General features: G+C 36.4%; 2 protein-coding genes across 3 annotated transcripts; one reads left to right on the top strand and one right to left on the bottom strand.

Moving 5' to 3' along the window:
• Nucleotides 1-1,531: 1,531 nt before the first annotated feature.
• LOC125220122 (E3 ubiquitin-protein ligase BAH1-like) lies at nt 1,532-3,987 on the top strand. Of its 2 annotated transcripts, none has more exons than XM_048122258.1 (6): nt 1,532-1,858; nt 2,717-2,961; nt 3,030-3,287; nt 3,359-3,496; nt 3,571-3,629; nt 3,717-3,987. In XM_048122258.1, exons 1-6 carry the CDS (start codon nt 1,675-1,677, stop codon nt 3,823-3,825), a joined length of 993 nt encoding a protein of 330 aa, XP_047978215.1. In that variant the 5' UTR covers nt 1,532-1,674; the 3' UTR covers nt 3,826-3,987. The 2 variants fall into 2 exon arrangements, with proteins under 2 accessions (XP_047978215.1, XP_047978216.1); XM_048122259.1 differs by having other exon boundaries at nt 1,533-1,858; nt 3,720-3,987.
• Nucleotides 3,988-4,027: 40 nt separating this feature from the next.
• Nucleotides 4,028-8,897, bottom strand: LOC125221519 (ABC transporter C family member 4-like). The gene is given in 9 exon segments (XM_048123637.1): nt 4,028-4,332; nt 4,335-4,638; nt 4,709-4,923; nt 4,989-5,283; nt 5,366-5,530; nt 5,612-6,220; nt 6,299-6,385; nt 6,463-6,783; nt 6,870-8,897. Coding segments are annotated over 9 exon segments (4,329 nt in total).
• Nucleotides 8,898-15,612: the final 6,715 nt, after the last annotated feature.

The raw sequence follows: 15,612 nt of genomic DNA, 5'->3' as shown, positions 1-15,612 counted from the left end.
AGATTACTTTTATTTCATTTGTTAATATGGCCTTTTAAAACATATATACTCCCAATATTTATGAGAAGAGAATTGTATAATCTTAATTCACTCAAATATATAACTGCGGACATTCAAATTCTTAGCTTATTTCTTTAATACTTTTAACTAGGTTAATTTCACAGATCGAAATAATTGTCACGGGAACTTAAAAATATCTAATCTATTAAACCAAAAGGCAAGAATTAGTCAAGCGCGGCTGAAACTGATTTGTAATAAAGTAAGTAGTATATACATATATAGATAAAAATGACAAATTAAGCATACTTATGAAGTTGTACTAAAATATAAAGAAATAATAATATACTTGTAATAAAATATTACACTTAGTATGAAATATGAATGGATAAAAATGAAAAAAAATCACCATTATTGTAGAGCTTATGGTTGAAGTCATGTCAAGTAGAAAGCATAATTAGAGAATCAACAATTTCCATGTGATTTCCACACCAGAATACAGTTTTACTTCATTTTTTCTCTCTTTTATATTATAATTTTGCATAGTTTTCGATTTTCTTTCAAAATATGCTTAAGAAGACCTTTTTCTTTCATATTATCCCTATTATTTACTCAAAAGAATCCACGCCATAGTAACATACTCCTTCATCTCTTAACAAGAAACACACTTTGATTTGACTGAGTTTTCAAAAATTTAAAAAGTTAATAGAATATAAAATTCTTGTTATTCCCGTACAACTGAAAATGAAAAACCAAGACAATTAATGACAAATGGAGAAAGTATTTATTATATAACTGTATCCTTGTTTTCTTATGTAGTACGCCAAATCTATGTGACCACCTTTTGGCAGGCCATTAATAACATTTTACTAGTAAATATAGAAGTTATGGAGGCTAGTAATTTAATTGTCACCATTTAATGCTCAAATACTATTACCATATTACCCATTCTACTTAGTTATAGATTCTTTTTTGAATCATTATATTTGGACAAATATTAAAAGTCATTAATTGCTAGTTTATTTTATGCTTTAATCGGCTGTACTACCAGTTAATAATGATTTATTCTCGTTAATCCCCATCCTTTTGATTTCGTTATTAAAATTAATTAGTCAAACATATTGAAGTCAACCACTTTCATGATTTAATTACAAAATCATAATGACAATGTGATTCTCATACATTAATTGAGTCCCAAGGGAGAAATGAATTTGACATTATGTGTGAGACTGAGTGTGTAAATTATGAACATAATAGATACTAAATCAATATCAAAATTGAACCAAACCAAATAAATTACAATATTTTGATAATAGAAAAAGAAAATAGAAAAAGCATAACACAAATGTGTGAAAGAGAAGCTTATTTTGGGCATGAGTTAGCGTGAAGTTCTGAAGGAGAAATTGACTTTTTCGGGTGATTCATATCCTTTAATACACATATACACGTCATTAAGCCGCAGTTAATGCTGATTTCACATGTATTTCCTAAAGCTATGCTATTGCTATATATAGGGATTACTCATTTTCACATCATTTTCTTCTTCTTCTTGGAAACAGAGAGAGAGTCTCTTCAAGTTATACATACATACATACATATATCATTTCACAGAGATATCAAGAGAGAAGGTATTACTATTAATTATGAGGAAAGGGGAATAGATATATTTAATCTAAGATGAAGTTCTGCAAGAAATATGAGGAATACATGAAGGCACAGGGGAAGAAGAAATTGCCTGGGGTTGGTTTCAAGAAACTCAAGAAAATCTTGAAAAGATGCACAAAACAGCCTCATCATTTAGATGCTGCTCTTCTTACTGATCTCAATCTCAACAATCATACTTGCCCACAGCATTGCTCAGGTTCCTTATCTCTCTTTCATCACTTTTGTTTAGATTTGGTCAATTTTATTGGAATTCTGTTAATTTGTGAGTTGATAAATATTCAGTTATATCCGGGTATGTTTGGCTCAAAGATGACAGCTTTACTTTTTGTGTTATTGCTTATTAGTGCATCATTGCTTGCTTATAATTGTTTCAAAGCGGAAGATATATGTATTATTATGGGAGTAGTGCAAATTTAGGACTTGATTATTCCAATTAAAATTAGGACTTGATTACTCCCATTAAAATGAACAACTCCTAAATTAGGACTTATTAATCCCATATTGCAAATTAGTTAGAAGTGAAAGTAAGACTAGACATCCAAAAAAATAATTTTGTGCATGCTCACATGTTGATATTGTTGGATTTCAGCAATACTTCAGGATCAATAATAAAAACACACACGAACATAATTTTATTAAATTCTCAACAACGGTGTACGAAACATCAACACACAACACAATGATGTACGCAACACCAACACAACACTACGACTCTTGGAGGACACACCTCACAAGACACCCGAGGTCCGAGAACACACCTCTAGCTCTATGAGGATGCACCTCACACACTAACTCTCGTACACACTCACACACTCTTATCTCTCTAATTGTGTTAAGAACCGACTCTACCATCCCTAGAGAATTCTAGCACATCTACTAATTATTTAATATTTATTCTAGCTAATCTACTAATTATAATATGTCTCGGCCATTATAGATTCTTCACCTAAGTCAGGTGGAGATTTATTCTCAATAGATATTAGCAAAACACATAACCAGGTAATTCGTCAAAGCCACAAGATAAATGGACTCGTATGTTTACTGACTTGTGCAGTTTGTGATGGCACATTCTTCCCTTCCCTTCTTGAGGAAATGTCTGCAGTAGTCGGATTCTTCAACGCTAGAGCGCGGAGATTGCTGCAGATGCACCTCTCATCTGGCTTGAGCAGGTGTGCCATCTGGTTCAAAGCCAAGCTCAAAGGGAATCACATCAAGCTCACTCAAGAGGGCCGCGACTTGGTCACCTACGCCATCATCAACGCCATTGCAATGCGCAAAATACTCAAGAAATACGACAAGGTATTTCATACCTCTATAAAATCATCTCACAAGTCTCATCATTAAACATTTTCTCATATTTCCTACAGATTCACTACTCCAAGCAAGGCCAAGCTTTCAAGTCACAAGCACATAGCAAGCACATCGAGATCCTCCAGTCGCCATGGCTCTGTGAGCTCATGGCTTTCCATATAAACCTCAGAGCGTCGAATTCTACCAGCTCAAGAAACTCCACTGCACTGTTCGAGGGATGCTCCCTCATGCTGAACGACGGGAAGCCCTCTTTGTGCTGCGAGCTCTTTGATTCGGTTAAGCTTGATATCGACTTGACCTGTGCCATATGCTTAGTGAGTTGCACCACATTCCATGCTTGTGTGTTTGTGCTATGTTTTAACCACTGGTCAAACGTTATCTGCAGGAGACGTTGTTTGACCCTGTCTCTCTTGCCTGCGGTCACATGTTCTGTTACATTTGCGCGTGCAAAGCTGCTTCAGTGAGCGTCGTGGATGGTCTCAAGGCAGCTAGCCATGATCAGAAATGTGCAATATGTCGCGAGGTATTGCTCCCTTACCTTGGTCATACATTCCTCTGGCAATTCTTAGTAATAAAGCCGCGTTTAACTGATTTCAGGACCGAGTATACGAAGCTCCAGTGCGTTTGGAAGAGCTGCATATTCTATTGAGGAAAAGGTAATCAATCTCCAACTGGCTTAACTGGTGGTTTATTCAAAATCAAGCAAAGTGTTTTCAGCCTTGATTTTTTCCTTTCTATCTCAGCAGTTGCCCGGAATATTGGGCAGAACGACGTAAAGCAGAAAAACGAGAGAGAGTTAAGCAGACGAAGGAGCATTGGGAGTCCCAGTGCCGCCTATTCACAGGGATATGAGCTGAGCTTAATGGAATAGTTCTATTTTCACATCCACCTTTTGTGATCTTGTCTTAATATGTATAAACCAATCTAGTTCAACCAAATGGATGATTGTTGACTCAATTAGCATTTCCTGAAGTTACAATGAATTAATAATAGTATCTCTGAATTCAAACATAATCAATCCATATATATTTTCATAAAATTTTTACAAGAACAGTTACAATGAGTTTTGGCAACTGCCTTGTGCTCTTATTTCCTCCATATTTAGCCAAAGTTGGTTGATCCCTGCATCTATGACCAGCACACGATCACAGTCCATGACCGTTGGTATCCTGTGCGCAATGCTTATGATGGTGCATGAGGCGAAGTCCTCCCGGATAATCTTCTGGATCACTCCGTCCGTGTGAGAATCAACGGACGCAGTTGCTTCGTCCATGAATAGAAGTCTGCTCTTCTTCAGCATCACTCTTCCTAGGCAGAGGAGCTGCCTCTGTCCAACGCTCCAGTTGTCTCCATTGTCACCTTCCAAATTTCGTCGTCTGAATAGAGGCCTGTCGGGTCGATGTTGCTCCTTACAGTTCCTTCAAAAAGAACCGGATCTTGAGGGATGATTCCGAAGCGGGACCTCAGATCATGAAGCCCCAGTGCCGAGATATCAATGCCATCAATCATGATCTTCCCACCGGATGGCTCAACCAATCTGAACAAAACCTGGACCAATGTCGATTTCCCGCCTCCTGTTCGACCAACAACTCCGATCTTCTCGCCCCCGGATATGCTCAGACTGATCCCCTTGAGAACCAGAGGCGTATCAGGGCGATACCTGACCTGTTCCATCCAAGATTCCACCATTTAAGAGACTATTGTTTTGCATTCACAAAGAAAGATTACGGCGTACCTGAACGTTGTTGAGCTCAACATCTCCACGAGATGGCCAGTTAGGCGGAGGGGAGGAGTCCTCGTTCTTCCATTCGGCCTCAGATGGTATGACGCTGAACTGTTTTAACCTCTCAACTGAGACCATCTTATTCTCCAAAAAGCAACTCATGTATATGGTCCAAAACAGCGTCGTGTTTAGCGACAAACCATACGAGAGAGCCATGCCCACATTCTCTGCAAGATTTGGAATCACATTCAACTACTGAACGCTAATGCAGTAAACCTATCCAGATACCAACCTGGCGCGATAATGCTGCTAGGTAAAATTGTCATGAACAATGCAGACACGCAGAGGATGAAGCTTCCCATTAGCTCCAGACGAAATCCGAGCCACTCATTGCACCCGTTGTTGTGGAAATCCATGCGCAGATTACCGTTCACACGATTCACATTCTCGTGGCAGAAGCTCTCCTGCTTCCTGAAGCAGCGGATGGTCATGACACCGGTGATGCTCTCCGAAAAATGATGAATGACTGGTGCTTTGGTGATGGAATCAAGTCGAGTCAATTCACGAGATGTAGAGAGGTAATACCCCTAGAAAACCACAGGAAACGCTCATTTTTGCTATTTTTAATAAGAGAAAACCAACGTAACATAACATACGAGGAAGGCCTACCCGGTACCAGAAATTCAGCCAGCCAAGAGGAATCACGAGGATAATGGTCGGCCAAGCGTACTGGCACGTGATGATTAAGATGCTGAGCAGAGTTATATACATGGCGAGGGTGAGGCTCATGAAGAACGGAATCAGGAAATCTAAGTTGGTTTGATCAGTCGAAGTCTGCGTAAGTGAAAGTACAAAGATTAGTGTCTCAATGTAATAATCTTTTAAACTTTCCAAACTTAAACATCTTTTATTTACCCGAGTCAAGATTCTTCCCGAGGGCGTTGTGTCAAAGAACGACATAGGCGCATGCAGGATGCTATGAAGAACCTGGCCGAAGAATTTCTGGGTAGTCCTCAATCCCATTGCCGCACCCAAGATGCTCCTTACAAGGACCAAAACGAAGGAAACTACTGCAAAGATGGCGTATACTGAAATGAAGAGGGAAGGGTTGAACGAATCCGCATTTGCATCTGAGGTTTCGTAGGCCAGCCAGTAATCACTTGTCATCAAACTCCCCTGCCACGCTACAGAGAAAAACACCAAGGCCGCAACACCCCACCATCCAAATGACTCCGTGCAATACATCTTATAAATGGCTAAGCTCACTTTCCCGGTGGCTCTCTCTTCCTCCTTGATGAGCTTGGAATCTCCCTTTTTCTCGGATTTCTCTTGAGAGTTACTCTCTCCTTGTTTGAAAGATCTTTGAGTTTTCACCTTTGGGGAGGCGATGTCCTCATTTTTAGTCTCCACATCAACGAGCTCCATAGAGGCTTCATGGGCGGAGACTAAAGCCGCAAAGTCCAATCCAGACTCCACTAGAGTGTCGTACTTGCCAGATTGAACGATGGAGCCTTCTTTCATAACCTGGCTCAACTCAACAAGAGTTCAAATTCTGTTTCACAGCATTACAAAAAGTCAATTGTGAATGAAAAGGCTACATACTAGGATCTGATCAACGTTATGCAAGAAGTCGACTTGGTGTGTAACGAGTATAACAGTCTTGTCTCCAAGAATTCCTCTAACACATTCCTGCAAAACAAACATTACTCTTACTGCAACTAAAATAAAGAATAGCGAGCCTCAGCCTCAGCACGAAGATTGAGTACCTTGAAAATATCTGATCCCGTGTGAGCATCAACGGCGCTAAACACGTCATCAAGAAGATAAATGTCACAATCCTGATAAACAGCTCGTGCAAGCTGAACCCGTTGCTTCTGGCCGCCACTCAGATTGATACCGCGTTCTCCAATCTCAGTTTGATCTCCAAACTCCATCATCTCCAAGTCCTTCTCCATGCAACACACTCGGATAGCTTCCTTGTATTTCTCCACATTCATCGGCAAACCAAACAATATGTTTTCTTGTATCGTCCCATTTTGGATCCACGCAGTCTGGGCAACGTAGGCAGTGCTACCGCACACTCTAACCTATATATACAAGAAAACACACTCATAAACATCAAAACATTAGATGCACCAACCAATAAAATTACAAAAGATTATTACAACTGTACCTTCCCAGATAATTTGTACATCTCACCCAGAACTGCTGCAAGAACGGAAGACTTCCCTGATCCGACCGTCCCAACAATGGCCGAAAGTTCCCCTTTCCTGATCTTGAAATTCAAATTCTTGACAACCTCCTCCCTGCTCTCGTCGTCCCAGCTAAAAGTCCCATCTCTAACCTCCACAGCAATGTCGCTGTCGCACCCTTCAACACGCTCCACCGTGCCATCCACCAGCTCTGTGCTCGTCATGAACTTATCCAGCCTTTCCAGAGATATAATGGCCTGCGACAGCGAGATCATGGACTGAGGGAACGTCCTGATGGGCTCCTGCAGCATCTTCAGCAGTGAGGTTGTTGTGAAGACGGTCCCAACACTTAGAGGGAGGCCAAACAGGAGAGCACTCCCAAACGTAATTGTGGAAATCAAAGCCGGCGTGCTCCACAACACGATGATGTTAGACGAGAGGGAGTACATAAACTTGGAAAGCCATTTATACTCAGTCTCTCGAAATGACCGAATCCTCTTGTTGAAGTGTTCCTCCCAAGCCTGGAACTTGATCACACGCATGTAGCTCAACATCTCGTTCGTGGCCTTCATTCTGTAGTCACGGTTCCTCATGATCTGAAACTGGAACTTGTTATGCATCTTGGTACAAATCAGCACGAAGAGCATGACCAAGCAAAGCCCTGCCAGCGCTGTCAAAGTCGCAGTGCCAAGATACTGGTAAAGGATGACCAACGCCACCGATATCTGCAGGGGCACAAGCCACAAGGCATGGAGCTGCAACATCATGTCTGAGAGCTGCTGAGCATCGACAGCCATGTAGTTCACAATCTGCCCAACCCCATGAGCTTGTCTAGCTGACCCTGACAGCCTCAGCCCCTTCTCATACAAGGATGTGATAAGTGTGGAACGAATAAGCATACCAAGCTTCTGAGTGTGGAAGTTGAACTGGTGAGTGCTCAAAACCTCAACAAATTTGGCAACTAACAGAATAGACACCAGGTAGTATCCCTCATATGGGGAACTGCGCTTCCCTGCTGTGAAATCGACGAACCCTTGGATCAAGGTGGGGCCAACGTACATGACGCAGAGCCTCAGAATTGCGAGGCAGGCAGTGAAGGCGAGGTGCTTCCAGAAGCAACGGACCAGCGTCTTCACAACAGGGTGGTTTGATTTCTCCTCGGGTTTAGGCCAGTTCTTTTGGAAGAGGCGCCACAACCGCTCTGCCTTGTGCTCCGGTGAGAGGGTAGGCACGTCCTCGAGCTTGAGGGGCGCTGTGTAGCCTTTCGTCAAAAGGGGATTCAACCAAATCCAAAACGTTTTGGAGATAACGGAAGCTGAAGCATAGCCAGTCACATTGGACTTATCCGAAACTGCTTCATACAAGTCTGTTTGCGAATCAGAGTGATGATCAGTGACCACCTCAACACCCGTCGCCCCTCTGATTCCGGCTGCAAGAAGCACGATGGATAAAGAGAAGACGAAAATTGAGGCAATGTCGTCTACTCTCAACTCAGCACCACTTTGTTGAAAGGATATCAAACGTGTGAGTCCAGAAGCAAAGAACAACGCCAAGACAGCAAACCGGACGATCCAAAAGGCTCGGAGAGTGGAAGGGTGTTTCGATGCTCGAAATCTCTTCTCATGAACAACAAGAAGAGCAATAACCAGATAAGTAATCGCTTGGAACAACCAATACAAGCCATCCACAATCTTCCATGACAACTCATGATCAGTTCTGCTAATAGCAAGAATGCAGAAAACAGACGAAGAGACAGCAACTAACAACGACACGAGCAAGACGAGCTTGAACCATATATTGGTTCTAACAAGTTCTTGCTTGCTGTTGATCAAAGGAGTAGTGATCGAATGGCGAGTACCCGGGGAGAATCTTGAGTAGAGCTTATGAGCAGCGAAGCAGAGCAAGAATAGGATGTCTAGAGCAGATATGAGTGCTCTTTGAGGGCATGGAGAGAGAAAGATGAATCTTAGCCATTGCAAAGGTATGAAGGTGAGGAGTTCGAAATCCATCCTAATTTTTCATTGCTATTTAAAAGCGTGATTTGTTGTAGCAAAATGCAATAAGAAATGTTGCAATGATAAAAAGAGGAAATTGTATACGAAGACCGATGCATGGTCGACAAACGATGAAGCGTTGGAGATAATATTGATTTGGGTAGAAATATTTAAATTGAATATTACTAAATTCAACGGCCCTTTATTTGGTTTCGTCTATGCGAATATTAAACTATTGCTGTATCTCAATGCATAACAATTCACGTTGATTGAATTCGTATAGGTCCACTAAAATCATTTATTTATGGACTTGTATATTTGTATACCCATTGAATCTATCGCCTCAAATCAAGAGGAAACACTTATCCTCAAGCATACTACAATAGTTCAATTCCACCAAATCCAATTTGATTTTGGTGAATTGCAATTTCTATCCATACATTTAAAATTTGGCGGTTGGTTACACGTTTTTTAATTATTTTACATAAAAATATAACTTAGTAGAAATTTTATGTTCACGTAACTAATTAGTGTGACATTCCACACCGAATAAATATTAAAATTTATAGCAGAGCAAGTATGATTTTAGTAGCATATATTTATAAGAGTCTAATATTTTACTAATTTTTTTATTGAAAAATTAAATACTTTATCCGTTCATGATTACAAGTCCACATTTGGACATTAAATATGAATGGGATAAAAGTTAGTGGAAGATGAGTCAAAATGACATATATTTATTGGTGGACGAGGAGTAAGTACCTAAGAATTTGCTATAATTAACCTATAGACTCATCCAACTAAGACATCCATAAACTGACTAATCAATTCGCTAAATCATTTTTTGCAAAAATAAGTTGTTTTTGAAGAAAAAGTGTAACTTAAAGACATTTTCCATAAAAGAATAAAAAAATGAAGTTTTTTTCCCATGAAAATCGTTTCCACACTAGAAGTCAGCAAAGGAGGCATCTTTTATGGAGTAATAAACTTCATAATATTATCACAATTCACAGACCGACGTGGTGCCTCCATTTCCGTTTGTTATAATCGTGACAGCTGCATTTAATTCCTTTTCTTTTTTTGGTATTTTTGTAGTATTCTTTTACCAACTGACCGCTTTGTAGTTCAACTATACAACTTAGTGTGTTTGCCAAATATTAACTTAGAAACAAATACAATTCTGTTGGATGTTTATAGGAAAATAACTCCAATGAATTAGCGTGACTACCGGAAGAAGATTTACTATTCTTATACTTGGCACATTATACCTGCCGTAAAAAAAGGATTGGAGTCTTCGCGTGCAAAAATACAATAGCACATTTTTCGTCATGAATAGCATTTTCCTTTTTAATAAAAGTCAATACATTTTTTACACCTACTTTACTCTCTCTTACTTTATTCTCTTTTCATCTCTACATTTTTAATTTTACAACTTTCTCTCTTTACTTAATTACCTTTTTAAAATTTTCTTAAAGCGCCCCCATTATTATGAATGGAACGGGAAAGGGGTATTATTCCACGGTCCATACAACAGGTAAAATAATTAAATCAAGCAAATATAGGAGTATTATTTTATGAATTTGTGAGGAATAGCAGGGCTGTTGTGCAAGAAAAGAGGATTAGGATCCCCATCCCAAAAAAAAGGCCTAGAACAATAGCGAATCATTTCACGCCTTTTCAACTACTCCTTCCATCTCCACTTAACTAAGTTGAAGATTTTTTTTCAAAAAAAAAAAAATTATGTTAAATAGATAATAAAATAAAATAAAATTAGATAAAGAATAGAATAGAAGAAATAAGAGAATAAAGTAAAGATTGATTAGATGTTTTATTTTTTTATTAAATAAAAATTACTAGTAATATTCTAAAAAGATTACGCATAAATTTAGTTGGGATTATAATTTACTATACTAATACATGGGTAAATGAGAAGTAATTCCATGGTGGGGAGTATATCTAAAAGTTTGAAATATGTAGTATATCTAAAAGTTTTAATTTCAATTTCATTATTTAATACTGTAAAATTATTTATAATTAAAATTAAATTCTAATATAATTATTAAAATTTTATAGTCAACAAATAATTTGAATTTCCAGAAAAATTATAAAACTTTAAATAATTACACTGCATACAGTACACACATGATAAAATACGTAATTATGATTTAATGTCCATAAAGTACTCTGCATCATTTTAGGAAAATTCAAAATAGCGTAACTTTAATAATTAGGTGCACGAAACGTGCCCGTATCTGCATCTTGTTCAATTGTGTGTAAAGCTAAGATGTGGTTGGCTTAAATTTTCGTTTGGATCCTTTAATTTCGCTTCGATTTACTTACTAAATGCTACACAGTAGATTCCAAATACGTGGGGCTTAAGTCCAAGTACTATGTCCAAATCATTTTTTTATAAATGCAAAATAAAGAGATTACTTACTACTACTAGTACTAGATACGAAAACACGTCATTGCCTGCGTTGGTTTAAATTGGTGGGACCTGGGAAACTGCGGTGTCGGATTACAAATCGGTGGTTACTTAAATTATAGGGCAATCAATAAAAAATTCTATATTGCCCTGTCATCAGTTGATTAACTGAATTATGAATATTAGAAAATTAAAAGAGCAATGAGCATCATGAAACTCATATTCCAACCATCAAAGGTTAGAGTGTCCTTTTCAAATTCGATCTCCTTGCAGCTAAGGTTAGAGTGTTCTTTCAAATTTGATCTCCTTGTGGTAAGTTGTAAGTATATCGTTTCCAACTAAAAATAAGTTTCGTTGTTGACCGATAGAAACAACGCTTTAACCACGCCTTTTTCGTACAAATGCACCCTTTTGGGATAACTATTAGCGTTGAGGTTAATGAGAGACAAGTAGGGGTGCCCCAAAGTGATGGAATCTTGTTTTCCTATGCATGAGTAATTTTTAATTATATCTAAATTGTTACTATAATTAAATGTCACATCTCGAATTGAAAATCTTGAATATACTCTTGGATACATGGACTAGGTGAATGAGGATGGATGATAAATCCATTCTTGGGTTGGTGGTTGGAGCGTGGTGCGAATGTAGAGTTTTGTCTAACGTTTATTCATAATTTTTATCGTTGAATAAAGAGTTCCAGCATATTTTATGATAATTTAAATAATTAAAATACCTCAAAAAATTTGTGGTATAAATTTAACCAATTATTTAAACAAATCGTTTAATACATATCCCCTATAATCAAACCCGGGACACAAAAATAGTAATTTGGACTCTATGTTAAAAACAAAAAATTTGGTCATATTTTTCTAAGACAAGAAAGTATTTTGGAATCTGTATACAAAGTTGGCCAGCTGCTAGTAATTAATTAGTTATTGAATTTCATCATAATATAGCGTTGCGCTGATCACGTGAGTGATTATTTTGTTACGAGGGGTATAATTTATGCATTAGTTTCTAGGAGTATTTGATTATATTTTATTCCATTTCCACATTATTCGAGTAGTACAGTATTCATTTTTTTTTGTTCCACATTACTAAGTCATTTTCTTTATGACAAAAACAACACATATCTTACTTCTTTTTTTCCCTACTTCAATTTCCCTTATTTCTTATCTCTCTACTTTAAACATTAAACACGAGTTTTTTTTAATCTTGAGTTTAAAACAAACATCAAGTAACTTGGAATGTAACAGAATAAATTTGATAGATTTAAATTAGAAACTCTTGTCTTCTTCGAAACTTGGATAATCTTCACTATTTTGAACTACTCCCTTTGTTCCATCTCATCGTCACATTTTTTTTTATTTTACGTGTTTTAGAGAAATCATAGAAAACTAAAGTAAGAAAAGAATAATATAAATGAGGCAAATCTATATTATTATAACTTTCTTACTTTATTTTATATCACTTTCTATATTTATTATGATTTTTAAAACACATGCGAAAAGAAATGTGTCACATGAAATGGACGAATGAGTATTTGACATTAGCTTTAATACTCTCGATTCGTAGTAATGAAAGCGTTTCTTCAGACGGAGATTAAGAAAAATTGTGTTAGATGAGTTAAGTAAATGGAGAATAAAGTAGAAAATGAAAAATATAGAGAGATGAAGAGAGAAAAAGTAAGAGAGTAAAATAGGTGTGAAAAAATGTGTTGACTTTTATTAAAAGAGAAATGAGTTATTCTTATGGAGCGTCTAAATGGCAAAAGGGTAAATTTTTATGGAGCGGAAGGAGTATTAAAATACAGTAGAAAATAGTGACGAGCCTTTGAGTTGAAAATTAAATCACTAATATCTCAATTCTTACAACATAAACAAACATGATCTATCAAATCCTACTAGTACCATATTCCGGTCATACACTTAATAGTCCACGCTTGCTTGGTGTGTAAACTTTTCAATCTCACCAACTATTGCTCAAATAGTAATTGAATTTTGTCTAGGACCCAAATATACTACTCCTACTACAACGCTTTTCCTTTTGGTAAAAGAAGCTAACGAATAATTGTATTCCAAATCGATTAATTTGTAACACGTGTATTTCATGGGCCACATTGACTCGCACCTTTCCTTAATTTCTGCGGTCTCAATTTTGATTAGTCATCTTGGATTATGATGAAATTAATGTTTGTATTTTCTTGTTTGGGTTAGTATACCAAAAAATCCTTAACAAAATGTCAAAGACGTGCGAGACTATATATAGTTGTTTGGGTGACAATTGGTGGGTGAGTCGTTTTCCTTCTTGTAACATCGGACAGACCACGAGTCAATTTATTATGAGTGTTAAATGTTGGGATATATATATATTTTACTCCTTCCCTCCACCACTAAAGCGCACACTGACTTGCATTTGAATTTTAATATATATTTAAAAAATGTAATAGAGTATTAGTTGAAAAGTTAATGGAATTGGGGCTCTAGCATCAGGTTTATAATAAAATGTGAATAGAATGATGGAGTATAGGATCTATTGCCAAAAATAATAATTGTGACAATAATCAACAAACAGATTCAAAGTAAAAAACTAGTGACAGTAATGGTTAACATAAGTAACACTTCAAATTCAAATTATATCATGCATCACTTCAAAAACTAGTGACAAGTATAAAGGTGGACATAAGTAACACTTCAAATTCAAATTATATCATGCAATGATGCAATATTGACTGATTCAAATTATATCATGCAATGATGCAATATTGACTGCATTACCCTACTTTCAATTAATCATAGCTTAAGCCTAATTATGTTGAGTCGGTGGCGTGATATTGTAAAAAAAAAAAAAAAAAACTAGTAAATCCCATTGGTAAAGATATCATATCGTCTCTATATTCTTCTTCATCATTAATATTTTTTTTTGCATACACATATAATTTATTCTATAACTAATTATAATGCATGCATGATGTACTTCACTTCATGCAAACTGATTCAATTATTAATCAAAAGAGACGCATCATGTTGATTATTTTCTTTCAATTTAAAACTTATTATAATGGACTATATACTATGACAGTTTTATTTTTCAGAACATATTAAATGAACACGAGAATTTTGGGAAAATGGACTATTTATGGAACGCACAGAGTTGTAACTTGTAATTATATGCTCCATATCAAGTCATAATTAGATTGATTTCATTTGATGGTTGAGTATTTCTGTAAGATCCCAAAGCTATTATTGTGCCGTACGTGTGAGCCTAATATCTTAATCGCCAGTGCCTAAATACAAAACTTAGATACAATATCTTGTTAGGTGTACTTTTATATATAATAATAATAATAATAATAATAATAATAATAATAATAATAATAATAATAATAATAATAATAAGACATTAAACCGATAAATACATGCTAATATACAATGTGACGCAGCCATTAATGCATGTATAACAAAAACAGTGTTGGTAGTATTAAGTTGGGGTTGGTTAGGTGTGTTAGATGATTCCTTTAATTTGGTGTAAAGAGGGGTAGGTGAATCGAGTGGTAGTTGGGGCAATTTATTTTCCAATACTCCGATTCTGATAATAAACATAAATGTACCACAGAGAAAATATCACAATCAGGAGATCCCAACTCTACCAACATACAACGAGAAATAGAAAAACTATACGGATAAATGGCGGGAAAAACAAAACACTCTGATAATCACTTATTGGCTTCATACAATTAATACAACCTGCTCTGAACTCATCAATTCATCATCCAATAAAAAAAAGGGGATATCACCCTCTAATTCAAACGTCAAGACACCAAGATAGTCACTTCCACCGTTCACATCAATAGTTGGTACTACAAATTTGCACTTAAAAGTTAAAATAATACTCCATTCGTGTTACTCCATAAAAGAGGTCACACTTATTGAATGACATGAGAATTTTAGAATGTTTTATTTTGTGTATTAATTGAAGAGATAAAATATAACTTTTATACTAATGTAGCGAGATTTTAAAAAGAGTAACTACATAAATGATACCGTCTTTAACTTTCAATAAATGGTACACGATCTTTATTTTATATCGTTTTAGTACCTATTAATCACATTTTTGGTCCTGATACAATTTTCACACCAAAATGCCCTCTAAACAAATACATATTTCCATTTGTGTCGTTGAGGTTATTTTGGACATACAAAACTAGTACCAAAAGTGATATTATAATTTCTTCTCACATTCTTCTCACTCTTTATACTATTATTATTAATCAATATTAATATTATTATTTTGATGGTATAAATT

The sequence above is a fragment of the Salvia hispanica genome, chromosome 4 (genome assembly GCF_023119035.1).
Source record: "Salvia hispanica cultivar TCC Black 2014 chromosome 4, UniMelb_Shisp_WGS_1.0, whole genome shotgun sequence".
NCBI lineage: Eukaryota > Viridiplantae > Streptophyta > Magnoliopsida > Lamiales > Lamiaceae > Salvia > Salvia hispanica.
The sequence above is the reverse complement of the archived record's forward strand: the minus strand, read 5'-3'. Positions and strand labels throughout refer to the sequence as shown.